This window comes from Mixophyes fleayi, chromosome 12 (genome assembly GCF_038048845.1).
Source record: "Mixophyes fleayi isolate aMixFle1 chromosome 12, aMixFle1.hap1, whole genome shotgun sequence".
In the NCBI taxonomy this organism is placed as follows: Eukaryota; Metazoa; Chordata; class Amphibia; order Anura; family Limnodynastidae; genus Mixophyes; species Mixophyes fleayi.
Genome location: NC_134413.1, coordinates 77320783 through 77338904, shown reverse-complemented (window position 1 = coordinate 77338904; position 18122 = coordinate 77320783). Strand labels below are relative to the sequence as shown.

Here is an 18122-nt window from a genome sequence, read left to right as displayed (position 1 = left end):
GGATGAGTAAATCAGTCCATTAAATATCAAGTAGCCTCAAATTTCAACCCTTGAGCCTGACCTGGAGTTCTCAGAAGACTTTCTTAGCATCTCCGACACAAGTGTGTTCAGAGGACCTCTGCATTGTAAACAGAGCGGGGTTCCACCAATTTGATGCTCGAGGTTCTTATGGAGTGACAGTATCGTTCCACGGATGGCCAACTTAAAGCAGATCCTCGTCAACTTTGACTTTATTCCTTATTTCAGTCCTAAATCAGACATTTATCTCTTGTTCCTCCAGCAAGCTCTGGTGATTCGCGAGGGAGAGAAGCTGCAGATCAACGCCGAGGCTGTGGTGGTTGGGGATCTGGTGGAGATCAAGGGTGGAGACCGGATTCCTGCTGACGTCAGGATTATCTCATCCCATGGCTGCAAGGTGAGAACATCCAAAATCGGATCTACTCTACTCTACTATGACAACATATATTTTCACTGACACAAAATGTTAATCCCTGGTGACCAGTCCCCCATATTTGGTGATAATCTTGCCTTGTAGGGGTGGGTTGTTCATTTAAAGTAAAGACCTCTATTTCTCACCTGATTTGTGATTATAGAGAGCTATTGCTAATGCAGTCCCGTATTTTCTAACAGGTGGACAACTCCTCGTTGACCGGAGAATCAGAGCCACAGACCCGTTCCCCAGAGTTCACCCATGAAAACCCACTGGAGACCAGGAACATCTCATTCTTCTCAACCAACTGTGTGGAAGGTGAGTAAGACGAGGACATGAGACTGTTCCTAGCACCCCATCAGGAGTACCAGAGCAAGCGATACGGTTGGATCTTACCTAATGTGACATCGCTCACTTGATAAGAGTCCTTCATCAAATTATATCTAAAACACCAAGAAGTCCACACAGTGACTTGAGACCATTACAAACAAATACTTGTTCAGCATGAATGCTACTTGGAGCACTTATACGTAGGGATTCACTCATTTCTAATGACATCCACAGAGCACAAGCCCCAATCCATGAATTACCAGACTGGCCACCCAAGGTCCTTCCCCGTGTCTTCTAGCACTGTGCACTTCTCTCTACTCTTACTGTTCGATCTCTGGAGTAGATGTTACCCCAACACCAAGATCTTTCTATTTGTCTGAAAAAGCTAATTTTAGGGGAGGGGCGCCGACATCTGCTTGGCTTGTCTGAAACAGGCTGAGCTATAAGAGTAGAAGAGTAGTGAGGGGGGGGGGGGGGAGGCAGCCATCGGAGAAACAAGGGGATCTAGTGAACGGTGATTTAAGGCAATTATATCTTTGGTGGATTTTTTGTTTTAACTCAATGAACACCACCCAAAACTCCTCCCACGAAACATATAACAGCCAAGCAGCACATGCTCCTCCCACGTCACATATGATAACAGCCAAGCAGCACATGCTCCTCCCACGTCACATATGACAACAGCCAAGCAGCCCCAGCTTCTCCCACGTCACATATGATAACAGCCAAGCAGCACAAGCCAGTATTCACCTTACTATAAAATAACAACTAGGCAACACTGGTCTCTCCCACTTCATCTTTGTTATCTATCAGATGATAAAAGCTTGTACACAACGCTTGTAATTATGTTATAGCTTTTCCATGTAATAAGGTAAATTAATAGAAGTATATTCATCATTTGCCATCTTTCCCCCGCCCGTTTATTTATCTGTATCTGATCTGTGGAAATGTATATACAGCGTTCAGCTGGGGACACATGAACGATATTTAGTTATGCATGAAGTCCAGCTGCCTATTAATCAGATCTCGTCTCATGGCTCTGTCCATAGAGGCTGCACCGAGGCTCAGAGGAGGTCAGAGCAGACACACAGTGGATGCTATTCTGTCTGCCTGGGGAATAACAGTCTTTGTATTTAGTCTGCCAAGCAACACAGTGGGGGCTTTTGAAACGCTTCCTTATTCACAGCCAAAAGGTTTCCATTTCAAAAGAGCTCTGCTTCAGAAAGATGGATGCCTGGCGATGGCGAGCAATGCAGAAATGAATAAGTCAGTGAAAGAATATACAATAACCTGACACTGAAAAAACTTATCTCCTGGATTGACTATTGCAATTCCCTCCTTACTGGTCTTCCCCTAACCAGATTTTCACCCCTACAATCTATTTTGAATGCAGCGGCTCAATTAACTTTCCTCGCAACACGTACATTACCATATCCATTAAAAATACTTCAACTAACTTACAAGGCCATTGACAAAACTGTACCAACATACATCTTCTCGTTTGTCTTAAACTAACTCCCAACTTGACCTTGCGCTTTAATTTCCAGCCAGATCTGGGCCACACATAGTGCAATATTAAGTTAATGGTCCAAAATTATAGCATTTGTAGCCAACTTTAGACAATCGGGGCAAAGGACTGGTTTTCTATTGGTTACTAGGAAATGTCTGGAAAAAAAAGCTCTAGCGCTGTCTGCAGTTAATTGATAGCATTCATTCTCGTGGCTTTAAAAGTTGGGCTGGAAAAAATGGCTGCCTCCTCTGTCTGCTGCTGGCGCGTACACTTAAATATGAAGGGAACCTTTTAACGAAGGTTCTATCACAGAGAGAAATCAGGACGTGTTGATTATTGCTGTGTACAAAGAGACTCAAGCCATTAATATTGTGGTGAACGCCATTGTAATGAAACGGGTTAAATCAAAGATAGAAAAAGCCCCAAATACCTGATTTTCTTTTCTTTACTTACAGGGACAGCTCGGGGAGTTGTTATAGCCACAGGAGACCGAACCGTGATGGGCCGCATCGCCACACTGGCCTCGGGCCTAGAAGTAGGCCGCACGCCTATCGCCATGGAGATAGAACACTTTATTCACATTATTACAGGAGTGGCGGTCTTCCTAGGAGTCTCATTTTTTGTTCTCTCCCTCATTCTTGGTTACTCCTGGCTGGAAGCTGTTATCTTCCTCATTGGCATTATCGTAGCCAATGTGCCAGAGGGTCTCCTGGCCACAGTCACGGTAAGGTTCCACCATCTATGGTCAGTTCTGATGTCCACAAGAAGTCAACTATAGTAGACATAGTTTCTGTGTACCTAATAAGACTGTGATACCCCTTTCCCAAAGGTGTGTTTAACCCTGACGGCCAAGAGGATGGCTCGTAAGAATTGCCTAGTCAAGAACCTGGAAGCCGTGGAGACCCTTGGGTCCACCTCAACGATCTGTTCTGATAAGACAGGAACCTTGACCCAGAACCGGATGACCGTGGCTCATATGTGGTTCGACAACCAAATTCACGAGGCAGACACCACCGAGGACCAGTCAGGTTCGGCACGATGGATGAATTATTTTTGATTGGAACCTCTGACTATCTAGCAGGTTTCCTGTCTTACCACCAAATGCAATTAAATTGTGGTGAATGGCCCATTTAAAGGGGATGGTCACCCTGCTGAACCTTTCGTGGCAACAACAAAACCGTTAATACGGTTCCGCAACATCGCGGATTTCCCTTTGCAACCCTATGGGGTTCCTTCATATCCCTTCCTGAGGCACTTTGCGATTAATTGAATATGCCCCATATAGTCCAGTAGTTCCTTAACTGGTTTAATATTTGTCATGTTCTGTTTAAGAGCTTTGTTATGTTTTAGCAAAAGTAATTAATAAGCTACACAAATATCATATCTGTGCTTCGTGCTTTAAAAACAATGATTTCTGATAGTAATAATTGTAATGACCTTTGCAATATATTAGCTGCTGTTGTATGAAGCCTTAATAGTAGGGTGACTGTATTCTATATATACGCATGTCTGTGAGAATCGAAAACCCCACCGTACGCTTTATTTTGTATTGTTAGGAACCACTTTTGACAAGCGATCCCCCACCTGGACCTCGTTGTCCCGGATCGCTGGTCTCTGTAACCGCGCTGTGTTTAAAGTGGGCCAAGACAAAATCCCTATTTCCAAGGTGAGTTAGCAATGTGCTTGGTGGAACCCTGCAGGTCCATACACAAGCTGGATGTGTGGACTGTGTCTGGGGACTGATTCTTTTTGCTTCTGTGAACTTGCGAAAAATCAAAATCTCCCCCACTATCGCCCCCAACAGTATGCTGCCTGAAGTGCTTTCCGCTCGTCGTGGCAAGATCAATCCTGCCTCGTTGTTTACGGACTGGGTCCCAAAACAGGGAGCCAATCACAAATGCAGCCACATAGATCCCTTTTTCTACATGAAGGGCTAATATTCAGTGGTCTTATAGAAAAGGGCTCTCAAAAAGACATGATGACTGATTATTGTCACGTTGTTGTTTCACAGAGAGACACTGCAGGAGATGCATCAGAGTCGGCTCTCCTCAAGTGCATTGAACTTTCTTGTGGCTCTGTAAGGAAAATCAGAGAAAGAAATCCCAAAGTGACTGAAATCCCATTTAATTCCACAAACAAATATCAGGTGAGAACATTATTTTACCATATATTGGAGGGGGCAGGCGCCAACACAACAGACACAAAACGTTTCCTTCATTGTAAAGTAGAGACGGTCAAACTGTTTGAACAAGTTCAACAAGATCGAACCGAGCCGGATCAACAGCTTCCAACATGTTTGCGATTCGCTTGTGATTTGGGGCCAGTTGATTCGCGGTTCAACCTTAAATTAAAATGGCAAGCAGAAGTCACATGCTTTCATCAGACGTGTTAGACATACGGCATATGTTTTTGTTGAAAGTCGAACGAGCTCAACATATGTGTAAGTATGTGTTACACATACATTGTACATGTTCCAAACAAATGTCAAACAGGTTTGATGAACTTCAAACACATTTGAGACTTTTTGAATAGGCGTGAACCTGTTCAACTAGGCTGGAACCTACTGGAATAATCTCGAACCATGGTCTAGTCTTTCAAAGCTTGACAATTTCATGCGAGATTTAGAACTTTTGCACAGAACCAATGAATTAATAATATAACCATTTTCAGAACAGTTTGAGCACCTGTATTGTACTCATAATCCTATTCTGTTGTGAGAGATTACAGTGATATAACGCGTTTCTCCATCCCAACCACCAACCAATTAGGTTAGGATTTATGGATGTGTCTGCGTTAGCACACATAGGGCATGTACGGATCTGCTAGCTGGAACTGTTCACCCTGTGCATGGTCTATGTGTGATAACTGCTGCACCGGAAAAAGGTGGTGTTATCCATAGGAACAGATTACAACTGTAAGACTTCTATACAGTTTACAGAATGAAAGCCACCAGCTTTTTCTTATGCGTCAGTATCCATAAAAATCCACGAGTAAGATCAGATCTGGGAAAAATTATCTATATATTGTAATTGACATAATCACTATAAATTCTAAGGATTAGAAATCAGTGATGTCACTGGATAATTGAGAACTAGTAGGCTGTAATTTCGTGAGTATAAATCGAGCCCAAAAAATGGCTCGAACCAAAGCTAGACTTATGAGTCCAGCAAAGGATGACCGAGCAGACAGTATGTGTGGAATACGGAGCTTTGTTCCTACATAGATCTCACATTTTTAGTCCATCGCTGATGTTGAGCGTGAGACAAGGTCTCCATGGAGAGACATCAGACAGACAGTAAAGCAAGACCAACTTGTTCTATTTAATGACTACGCTTTAGTCGTCACGCATGTTGGTTCGTAGATCATGAATAAATATTGACTGGATTACCATATCCCTCCCTTGACGTGCAGCTCAGAGCTTATTAATGTCGAAACAAGACTTTTACCTCATTAAGCTTCACACCTCGGCAGCGTCCATAGACGTTACGAGCCCAAGAGACCAACGCAGCAGCCACGTGTGCAGCCAGACATACAGAGAACAGCAAGTTAGAGCAATTACAATGTCATTAAAACCAACTTCGTATAAACATAAAACGCATAAACGGGATTTATTAGCACTGTGCTTTGCATTTAATAAGGAAAAAATACATTATTTATACGGTGGCCTTGGGTCCGTATCGTCTACTGAAGCTATACAGGTGACAAACCGTTCTTATGTATTCTCTTCCCTCCACAGTTGTCTATTCATGAGCGGGAGGACAGTCAAGACAGTCACCTACTGGTGATGAAAGGGGCCCCGGAGAGAATCCTGGACAGGTGCACCAGCATTATGATGCATGGACAAGAGCAGCCGCTGGACGAAGAGATGAAAGACGCCTTTCAAAATGCCTACTTTGAACTTGGGGGACTGGGAGAAAGAGTATTGGGTGGGTTTGCCAACGCCTATCTCTGTTTGATACGCAGGCCTGACAGATTTCATGCGGTCCGTCCTTTCAGTCTAGATGTAAGGAGGTTTCTACAGTAAAAGCGAAAACAGTTGTCTTTACAGTAAAGGCAGTAAATATGCAGAATGTGCTGCCGACAGACGACAGAGGAGGTGTTGCTGATTCGATGCATCCCTGGAAAGATTATTTTTATTGGCTATGCTTCTCCATACATAAGAATACGTTAGAGTATTAGGACAAGCCTGCAATGTTATTGCTGGGTAAAGTTAAGCACATGTTACACCATGTTTTGTGATAATTTGGCCACTAGGGGGAACTCTTGCATGGAGTCATTTAACTTTGGCGCCCAGGAAACAATGCGGCCTTTGTCATTTAATTCAATATGTGCACATATAATTGTGGAAAGTCACTGGAATATGTATTAGCACTGGAAGGATTTGGGGGTTAGGTTTCAGGAACGGACCAAGGGGGCATTGTTTGATTCTTGTGTCTTCCCATCAGGATTCTGCCACAGTTATATGCCTGCTGACAAATTCCCGCGGGGTTTCAAGTTTGACACAGACGAACTGAACTTTCCCATTACAAACCTGTGCTTCATAGGCCTGATTTCTATGATTGACCCCCCCAGGGCTGCTGTGCCGGACGCCGTGGGAAAATGCCGCAGCGCCGGGATCAAGGTAGACATGTTCGCTGGTATTGCTGGAATGCAACAGGGTCTTAGCATTGTGCTTAACATTTTTCTTAAAGGGGAACACCAACTTCAATCCTCCTCATCTTCCAGGCTGACTTATTATCATAGCCTTTAGATAGGACAACAGATAAACTTAGATCTGAACATTGGGTACATTTGTGTATACACAGCAGATCGCTGGTCATATTTCAGGGCAATTAAACTAAAGTGTTTCTAAGAGGCGGAGCTCCACTTTAAAAAAATATTGCATTATAGCCAAGTTCACAGACTACATTTGTGAGTTTGCAGATAGTAACACCTGATTCAAGATATAAAAAAACTAGCCCTATTTATATGGCGTTCACATTCCAAAATTATTCTTTTGGACTATATATTCACAATTTTTGGAAGCAATTTTAGCTACTCTTAGGTTTAAGATCACTTTTGTCATTGAGACTGCAGTTTTAAGAAGGACTTTGGCCATCTGAGAATATAGATTTCACGTATTTTTAATAATAAAATGTATTATCATTACGATACATTAGAATGTCTTTATTATTTTAAATCCCATTTGTACTATTCGGTTCCGCAGGGGCGTGGCCAGTAAACAACAGACCAGAATGCTTAAGTTAGGTTCATTTGTAAAATAGGTGCCTGTGTCTAGTTTGCAGTGATTAAGGATTTCCATTCACATGTGATATTTGGCAACTGGGAGTGGTTTGGTCGGGTCTTCAGTGACAGTTTTTAATTCTGTCCAATCCTAAATTTATACATAATTTACAGCTCTGTATTAGAACCAATCACACCTGAGTTATTGTCAATCTGTGTCACTGTATCACATTCCCCGGGTATGATCAGACTACAATGCATTCTGTTGTATCCCAGGTCATCATGGTAACAGGTGACCATCCAATTACTGCCAAAGCCATTGCCAAAGGTGTTGGAATCATCTCCGAGGGAAATGAAACAGTGGAAGACATTGCAGCTCGGCTTAACATCCCAGTAAACCAGGTGAATCCCAGGTAAGCTACAGGAACAGGTGGGAAAAGAAATACATTTAATGGTAATAGATTGCAGGAAGACTAATACTAACTAAAGATGCACTATGCAAAACAAAAAGCTGCAGTACAATGTACAGCCACCGTGTGTCAGCGTACATACCTTCTACTCAAACTCTCATCATCATCGTTTAGATCCACGCAACTCAAAATATACACGTAAGGCCACAGAGTGTTCCATTATAGTATATCTGTGAATGTTATTAAAAGTAGCCCTTGTAAGCTGCCTTCTATTTTATATTTAGTGGTCCCTCCTTGACCACGTGTTGGATGTATGCTATCCGTGTTTTAATGGTGTACGGCAGTGCCATCTTGTGGCAGACCTTAGTTATTACAGGATGCTAAAAGGCTGATTAATAAATAGACCTCTAAGTTAACTTATTGCTGCAACTTCAATATAGTTTATCGCCATGGAAGCTAAGCAACGTAAAAAGCTATTCAGAGAAATAGGGGTTTTCCGACTTTAATAAATAGGCCTTAATGGTTCGACATAATGATTTTATTAGGTCATTATTGAGACAGTACTTCATGATCTATATATATATATATATATATATATATATATATATATACATACACACACACACACACACACACAAACACAACATAGTATAGTCAGTTACTTGGAAAATGTGAGATGGACATTCCAAGAAATATAGCAGCGTGCATTGCACCAATAAGTAGAGTAGCGGTTCATCCTCATCTAGAAAATTCTATCTGCAAAGTTAGTTTACCACCAAATGAACCCAGTCACTATCATCTGACAGGGAGGCGAAAGCTTGTGTTATTCATGGCTCCGATCTGAAGGACATGACCGCGGAGCAGTTGGACGACATCCTCAAGAACCACACCGAGATCGTGTTCGCCCGCACGTCACCACAGCAGAAGCTGATTATCGTGGAGGGATGTCAGAGACAGGTATAGTCAGTAGCACCGGTATGCAGTTTAATTGATCTTTTCATCTACATGTGGCTAGACCAGGCTTCATATACATTATAGCTGTATGCTGGTAGGCCACATGCTGAGAGGGGAAAATAAGTGAAAGAGAGATCTGGAAACAAACTTTGGAGGTCTAAAGGTCGAGGCTGCTGGTAGACTGTTGGGAAAATGTAATATGGAGAGCCAAGCAATAAGTGAACACAGCTCATAACACAGACCACGCAGTATATAATACATACAACCAAGGGCTGCACATTACCCTTATTTTTGATAATGAAAAAAACTGAGGGGAAACGACCTCAGCACACCCCCACCACTCATCCCAAAATACCTCACACATGCTCCAAAATTTCACCACATGCCCATCAGAAGTCCCCACATGCCCCTCAAACCCCATCACGCCCGATACCTGTCCACGTGCCCTTTACATGCCCTGCAGCCCTCCATACATACCCATTAGGGCTCCCATATGCCATCAGACTTCCCCACATGCCCCTGTATGGTATATAGGTCACTAGACTGTTCCTTGTATGGTATAAAGGTCACTAGAATGCCCCCTGTATGGTATAACGGTCACTATAATGCTCCCTGTATGGTATAAAGGTCACTAGAATGTTCCCTGTATGGTATACAGGTCATTAGAATGCTCCCTGTATGGTATATAGGTCAATAGAATGTTCCCTGTATGATATAAAGGTCACTAGAATGCTCCCTGTATGATATAAAGGTCACTAGAATGCCTCCTGTATGGTATAACGGTCACTATAATGCTCCCTGTATGGTATAAAGGTCACTAGAATGTTCCATGTATGGTATACAGGTCATTAGAATGCTCCCTGTATGGTATATAGGTCAATAGAATGTTCCCTGTATGATATAAAGGTCACTAGAATGCTCCCTGTATGATATAAAGGTCACTAGAATGCCCCCTGTATGGTATAACGGTCACTATAATGCTCCCTGTATGGTATAAAGGTCACTAGAATGTTCCCTGTATGGTATACAGGTCATTAGAATGCTCCCTGTATGGTATATAGGTCTATAGAATGTTCCCTGTATGATATAAAGGTCACTAGAATGCTCCCTGTAGGATTTAAAGGTCACTAGAATGCCCCCTGTATGATATACAGGGCATTAGAATGCTCCTTGTATGGTATAAATGTCAATAGAATGCTCCCTGTATGGTATAAAGGTCACTAGAATGCCCCCTGTATGTTATAGAGGTCACTAGAATGCTCCCTGTATGGTATAAAGGTAACTAGAATGTTCCCTGTATGATATAGAGGTCACTAGAATGCTCCCTGTATGGTATAAAGGTAACTAGAATGTTCCCTGTATAGTATAGAGGTCACTAAAATGTTCCCTGTATGATATAGAGGTCACTAGAATGCTTTGTGTATTGTATAGTGGTCACCAGAATAGGATTTCATCGATACGGTCAGATGGGGCTGCATTGTATTTGATTATAACTCTTTGAAATATCAACATTATATATACTGTATATATACTGCATTGTCCGTGGTAAAACCATATTCTCATTAGTCAAATGCCCACATATTTTTGACCTTGCCCACATTTTAAGTTTCTGCAGACTGTGCCTCCTAGGGGCCCACTGTCCCAGGGGCCACCACACACACCCCACTGCTACCGCTAAGTGTAATTCTCCCCTGCAGGGCGCCATTGTGGCTGTGACAGGAGACGGCGTTAATGACTCTCCGGCCCTAAAGAAAGCAGACATCGGCGTGGCCATGGGCATAGCGGGGTCCGACGTCTCCAAGCAAGCCGCAGATATGATCCTGTTGGATGACAACTTTGCCTCCATCGTGACCGGGGTGGAAGAAGGTTTGTAGGATCTAGACATCACCTTCCCTCTAATATAGACCCTGAGGAACAGTCACTCTCCGGCCAGGCTTCATAATCAACAGATCACATGACTCCATGCGCTGGAGAGGTGGACTATATAATCACCAGTAGAGTTTTCCGCTAATAGTGATTATTATGCTGGTCACGACTCATGTAATTAATAATTACCCACGATGCTACATGACAGCTACTGCTCATATCCAATTTACCTCTAATCAGAAGACATCATTCTTCCACGTTCTACTAAAGTCTGCAATTTACACAGTTTAATATTCCACAAGAGTTATTATGAGGAGCTACAACAGTTATCATATGTGAGTTTAACCATTATCACCGTCTGTGTAATATTTTTTTGAGCATTGTTTCCCCCCCCCCTCAGGCCGTCTCATTTTTGACAACTTGAAAAAGTCCATCGCTTACACGCTAACCAGTAACATCCCGGAGATTACGCCATTTTTACTCTTCATTATCATGAATATCCCGCTTCCGTTGGGCACGGTTACCATCCTGTGTATAGATCTGGGCACAGACATGGTGGGTAGACCTCCTCTCTCTTCATATTCTGTGTTGTATTACTATTATTATACTTTATTTACGAAGCACCTCTAGTACGTATCCTGAATCGTTTTGTGGACAGAACCAATAGATTGACCTATCAGTTCGCCAGTTACTAGTGACATCACTGATTTTGCAGTGATGTCATTAGTTCCTAAGGAAGGGATAGGCTGCATTCTGATTATTGGCTCAGCCCAGAAAATGGCCGTCTGTACTGTTTATAGGAGCCCGGTGCACCTTAAATTTAGTCCTTTTATACCCTCTTTCAATCAGGTACCGGCCATCTCTCTGGCATATGAAGCTGCAGAAAGTGATATAATGAAGAGACAGCCCAGGAACCCCAGGACCGATAAACTGGTGAACCAGCGCCTAATCAGCATGGCATATGGGCAAATTGGTGAGCATAGGCAATCTGAGGTGAGGCAGATTCAAGTGCCTGTAACCCCTGCAATTAAGGAAATGCAAGTTTAGATGCGGAGGTGAGAGGTAGGATGCATTACCACCTTCTCATAATTTAACTACTGGACACAGTGGCTTGTAGATTATTCTAGTGTTTGGACTCAACTATGACGAAATCTGAAAACAAATTAAGCTTAATTATGTACTAAGGTCCTCTAGTAACTCTGCTAACACCATGTTGTGGGTCTTGTGTACTGGTCCAAACACCACCCACAAATGCGCAAATTTAATTTAAACCCCACCCACTCTTATTTAAGCCAGCCCCCTGTCGCAGCCAGTGAATGGGGTTCTCCCACCAAAACCGTGACATTTGGTGATATGGTTCACGTCAATGCTTTTTTATTTTGGTAGTTACCTATACGCATATATTTCACTATCTCGAAGAAGAATTTTAATTGAATTAATGAGTAAAATTTTCTGACGAGGAAGAGACAGATATTAACATGTGACGTCGTGTAGAGGTAACAAGGGGAACATTTCCAAATACTGTGACTAAAAATACGGTGTTGCCCATAGCAACCAGTCATGTGATGTCAGGAATATTGGACAAGCTCGTTAAAAGTATTCTTCCAGGGGTCTAACCGGTCACCATAGCAATCCTTTTTTGGGGGGGGGTGGGAAGGGAGGTTGTCCCTTAGTCTAGAATTTGAGAGCCCCCCCACACACACGCACAGATCCCGCTTGTTGTTGTCTTGCATCAATGACTCTGCTAAGCACATAGAGCTCTGTAATTTATTCATTACTGCTGAACTAACTTTCATTATTTAATTAGTATGCCTTTCAACTAAAGGGGGGAAAAATAGGCCAATTTGTTTTTCCAGGGCTTAGCTATGGAGATTAATTGCTCTGTTTAGAAAGTGATATTACAGATTAAAGCGGTGTAGCTATGTGGCGGCCAGACAGAAAGCTGCGCTGTTTTACCGAGAGTCGGGGAGCACATTGTTCTCTCTGTCTGCGGATATGGCATGGGTAGTTAATTGACAATTCTGCTGTATTTTATCTGCCTGAGATGAATGTTGATGTGGCAGTTAATTAAAGGAAAGCAGAGAAAGAGCAGAGAATGCAGAAAAAACAGTTTAGGATCGCCCCTCTCGACTGAAGAACTTGCAATCTAAGTTGTTTTTGGCTGCTGGAACAGTCTCTGCAGCGGAATCTTAACCCAAAATACGGAGATTACAGTGCAGGGGTATGGCTAAACACACATTAGTGTATACAGGACCCAACCAAACACAGAAGATTTAATAGTGCTCAGTCTTTCCTCAGTGCTTTGTATGGCCACAACGTCTCAAAGTGGAACTAAATTAAATAAAAATGAAGTCCCATTGAAACACATGAGAACTTGCCATCACTTTGTGTATGTGAATCCTGCCATCTGTACATAGCATTTCTGTTACCTAGGAGACTACAAGCCTGTTACTCAGACTATGTTACGAGCCGCGGCGGTGCCCAGCCGCCGCGACTCACTCACCTGCTTCGTTTCCAGGCTATAACCCGGCCGTTGCCGGGGCAACGCTCAGAAGCTTTAGCGCTGCGTCCCGGCAATGAGGAAGCCGGGCGCATTCGCTCACCACAATCTCTAGCCTGCGGGCTGATTAATGCTGCACATTAGTTAGGCAGGGGGCTGTGTCTAATTCAGAGCCAGGCTCTGATTGGTGGCCACTGGTACTTAAGGCAATGAGGTCTGTTACCTCATTGCCGGTTATAGCTTCTGCTCTCCAGTCTGCTGACCTGCTTGTTCCTGTTCCTGTCTTCTGAACCTCTACTGATTTCCCGTGTATGACCCTTGGCTTTGAATTGGACTTCGCTTGTGTATCCTGTGACCCTGATCTCTGGCCTGTTTACCGTTTCTGCTATCCGCTTGTGACCCCTGACCTCGGCTTGTTTACTGGTACTGTTGTCTGCTGCCGGCCCTTGATCTCTGCGTGGACCTCACTCGGCTTGCCTGGGTTCTCCCTAGCCGGTACACACTTCACGACCCTCTGTCAGTCTGCGGCCCAGTCTGTCCTCCCCATCAGGGGCTCTAGTGAACACCTGATTGGCAGAGTAGATTCCGGGTTGTGTTGTGCCGTCTGGAGGGGTTCCTTACAGACTAAGCCTTCTACATTGCCCCAAAATTTTGCCAGGTAGAAAATCTCCAACCATCCATCATCATCATCATATATTTATATAGCGCCAACATATTCCATAGCACTTTACAAGCTTTTTAAGTATGTTAACTACCTGCAAAGATATGGCAGTGGTAAGTAAGGTAGACAGATTTAGTTAAAGAGTAACTGCATTAAAAAAAGTTATAATCTACTTGGTACAACAACTTACTGGAATAAATCCAGATACTTGAAATAGGAGTTATGCCTGAAATTGCCTGCTTAAAACTCAGACACACACTGTTGTTGCTAGGCTACATATAGCTGGGACCTCTAACAATTACCTTCAATATTGCTCGGGGAGATCAGACACTACAGCTCTGAGGCTTTCATCGAAGATGCTTGTTGGATCTCTCTGCTATGCCGAGTAGAGGGAGTACTCTATTATGCTTTCTGTCTTCTATAAAAGTGTCATTACTCTGGATCATACCATATCTGCTTTACTCTAATTGATTAAATCTCCCTTTTACAGGTATGATCCAAGCGCTCGGGGGGTTCTTCACCTACTTCGTAATCCTGGCAGAGAACGGTTTCCTGCCCTCTCGACTGCTCGGTATCCGCTTGGACTGGGATGACCGGTCGTGTAACGATGTAGAAGACAGCTACGGGCAGCAGTGGGTAAGTGTAGCATGTACAACACAATGGGCATCTACTGACCCATAAACGACCAACTTCCACCTGCCATAGTCTTCTACCCAACTATTGTTCTAATCTGTAAAGAAAATTTTGAGACCATTGGAAGTGACAGGGACAGTGTGTCCAGCATTAGGACACGATGGTCTTGTGAAATCTCTTGTCTAACCGTACGGTTATTCTTCCAGACATACGAGCAGAGGAAGGTGGTGGAGTTCACATGTCACACGGCGTTCTTCGCCAGTATCGTGGTCGTACAATGGGCTGATCTGATCATCTGTAAGACCAGGAGGAACTCTGTCTTCCAACAAGGCATGAAGTAAGGAACCGAGGATGGGTTAATGCTTCTTGGGTGTAAAGTATCGCTAATAACGGGCAACAATGTTATGGATCCCGGCTAAAGTTTTTGACCTGTCTGAACAATGTAACGTTCTTTTTCTCCAGGAACAAGATTTTGATATTTGGCCTTCTAGAGGAGACCGCTCTGGCGGCTTTCTTGTCCTACTGTCCTGGGATGGATGTGGCCCTTCGAATGTACCCACTCAAGTGAGTAGACGGGAAACAGCTTCTGGTAGTATAATGAGTGAAGGATAAAAGACCACTAAATGTAAAATACAAGGTGCCGGGACAATATCGTTGGAGTAGCCGAGTATTGATTAGTCTGCGGCTGTTATACCGCTATTCCGATCAGAGTTTCCCGAAGTCCGTGATGACACCTGAGCTTTGTCAAGGTGTAAAACCAATTTTAGGTGTGTGTGTTTTTATTTATACTTCTATATGTCCAGTCAATGGTGCCCAGAGCATACAGGCAACAACGATTATATAATAAAAGGAGGTTTTTGCCTTGACCAATTCATCAAAGGTCGATAACATTATACCGATGATATTCACCAGCTTTCCGGTTGAAGACCCCCCCCTTTACTAGGACAACGGTACTCGGACACTTGGGGTCCCAATCAGATTCTAGCTATCATTTATCAAGTACATTCTATACCATAATAGCTAGAATCTGATTGGTTGCTATGGGCAACAAATCCACTTTTCCTCTTTAGAAGCTTTAAACTTCATATCCTTGTGAGCCCTACTTCATCAATTTACATTTTTGGTGTGTGTATAGGTGCCTCCCATCTAGGTGTGCTTTATTTTCCCTAAATCTTGTGCATACCTTTGCAAGAGTGCCCTTTTTTGGAATGAATGGTGTGCCCGCAAGTGGGAGGGGCCTGCTTCTACCCAGATATCAGTCATTTACTGCCCAGATTATCTGCTCCCGTACTTATATATATATTTTATATCTCTTGTTCTCCGTAGAGTCACATGGTGGTTCTGTGCCTTCCCGTACAGTTTACTGATCTTTGTGTACGATGAGGTGCGCAAGCTGATCTTGCGTCGTGACCCAGGAGGTAAGAGAATGGACGGGGTCGGCTGAGGGGGGGGTGTTTACAGATATTGGTGGACCGGTACTTATAGCAATTGTATGATGTGTTGAGAACAGTTTCACCAGAATTGATCAGCTCAATAGCATCAAAAGAGGAGGGGGGTTCAATCAGGCTTCAATGAACTGATATAGAAAATAATATTATAACATGGATGCACTGTTCATCTGGTCCAACGGGGCCTAAGCACAATTCTTTCCTGTCTTACCACTCTGCCCATTAGGAGTGACTTTTTTACATTCATGTGAATGGGAAGATCACAGGGGAGGGGCATCGACAACTTCTCAGCCTGTTTCATACAAGCTGAAAGCTAAGAGGAGACAGAACTGTGCTTTGGGACCATTAAACCCAGCAGGAATTCCATCAGATCCAGCAATCGGCGCATTAGACGGATACAATTTGTAAAGATGGGGTTAGAAGTGGGATGAATGTTTTCTAGGAGATCAGATGGGGTTTTGCAAGCATTAGGATGGAGAGCAGTGTATTAGACTATCAGCAGTGTGTTAGAAGGAGGCTTCAATCCGGTGGGACTGAGTGTAGTTATACGGACATTTTTTCTTAATGATATCAATGGAAAAAAGGGGAACAGACTCCGTCTTCTGGACTGTAGACGACATTTTGTTTGCCTGATAGCGGGTTGAGGTAACGAGTGTAATGATGATAACAGTCATCATCTAAAGCTGAGATCTTGCAGAGAAAATAGCGTTATGTGAGATCATAAAGACACATTTTATGCGGTATACTGCTTTTGTAGGCACAATGCTACCCATGGAATAAATATATTCTAAAATAATATATATTATGATTTATTTTCTATTTTGAGATGCAAACATCTGATCGTTTCCAAAACTTTACTTGCAGGATGGGTGGAGAAAGAGTCCTACTATTAAAGGTTGCCTTTAAGAGGAACGGGCACCATCTCTGGAACAGTTTGAATGCTGTAGATATATTGGCTTTGTGACGACAGTATCGGCTTTACAATTAAATATTGGAGGACAGATTGGTGGCAACACCACATAAGCAAGATTTTCTTATAATGCGTTGTATAAGCCCGGTGTTGAATAACCAAGATCTAGCCACCAATCCCCCCAGCGGGAGTCCTCTTGACCTAATCCTAGGAAAGACTAGCAGAACGCTACGGAACCAGTCCCCCGCCACTGCGCAACTAACTGCTCCGCCCACTTTGACCTAATGTCACCTCTGACTGTTCCTCCTGTCTGATTTGTACAGTGACTTGTTTTACATAGTACCCCAAACACACGTACCCCTGTACTTTATATAACATATATGTTTATAAAAATGATCTGGTCACATTGTTGTCTGTGTCGATACCTGGAGTGATGTCCAGTTGTAACTCGCTTTGGTTTTCGTTTACCGCACCTAATGTATAAATTGATGACATTCTATAGAAAACCTCCATGAGAGGTCCAAAGGCTATTGAGGAAGACCACAATTTAGTTAGCAAGGAGAAGATGAAGGAGATAAATCAGTAGGACTTGACCAAGCCGATATATGGTCAATCAATAGCCAAGAACTCTTCCACCAGTCTCCTCAGTCACAGTTTAGTAAAGGTTAAACTCCAATGAGTAGGACCCTCCCAGGGCCGCTGAGAGAAATTTTGGGCCCTGGCACAGCAACATTTTGGGGTCCCTTCCACCGCCACAGAAGGGCGGGACCACACTAGGTTGGTGGCTCATCCCACTACACCAACAGTCACCCCAGGCAGGAACCTGGGGGTACTCGGTACCTTCACCCCACTGGAAACACCCCAAGTAGTATTGTGAGATGACAGAGACACATTCCAGAACGGCTCTTGGTCTATAGTAAAAACACCACTAGGAAAGCACCAAATACATGTTCTAGGATTCTGTAGGATACCACAATCCTTTCATTAATGATTCTTTACCCAACCAAACTTTAATCAACATGTTGAAATTGACCAACGTGGCTTAGAAGATAAATAAGTTATCTGTAATCTTAGCCCCAGGAAGCAATAACTTATTGGGTACACTAAGGTAGCAGGGAATTTAGACTTCGGTTGGTCAGATCATAAGCATCTGCCTGAACCTAAATTTTGGGACAACTAAGCAAAATTTCCAAAACTGTTCTGTAGAAAATTCACCTGCATTTGAAAACAGGATTTTGCCTCAAATA

At 43.2% G+C, this 18122-nt stretch overlaps 1 protein-coding gene across 2 annotated transcripts in view; it reads left to right on the top strand.

Moving 5' to 3' along the window:
- LOC142108266 (sodium/potassium-transporting ATPase subunit alpha-2) overlaps positions 1–17279 on the top strand; it is a 30474-nt gene extending 13195 nt beyond the window's left edge. For both annotated transcript variants that reach the window (XM_075191905.1, XM_075191904.1), the window contains exons 6-23: positions 281–415; positions 631–748; positions 2726–2994; positions 3100–3298; positions 3827–3936; positions 4282–4416; positions 6007–6196; positions 6716–6891; positions 7770–7906; positions 8710–8860; positions 10555–10723; positions 11124–11278; positions 11573–11696; positions 14375–14520; positions 14724–14854; positions 14980–15081; positions 15844–15935; positions 16830–17279. In XM_075191905.1, the coding sequence (XP_075048006.1) occupies positions 281–415; positions 631–748; positions 2726–2994; positions 3100–3298; positions 3827–3936; positions 4282–4416; positions 6007–6196; positions 6716–6891; positions 7770–7906; positions 8710–8860; positions 10555–10723; positions 11124–11278; positions 11573–11696; positions 14375–14520; positions 14724–14854; positions 14980–15081; positions 15844–15935; positions 16830–16858 (2568 nt within the window). In that variant the 3' untranslated portion in view covers positions 16859–17279. The remainder of the gene's footprint in view (positions 1–280; positions 416–630; positions 749–2725; positions 2995–3099; positions 3299–3826; positions 3937–4281; positions 4417–6006; positions 6197–6715; positions 6892–7769; positions 7907–8709; positions 8861–10554; positions 10724–11123; positions 11279–11572; positions 11697–14374; positions 14521–14723; positions 14855–14979; positions 15082–15843; positions 15936–16829) is intronic.
- Positions 17280–18122: the final 843 nt, after the last annotated feature.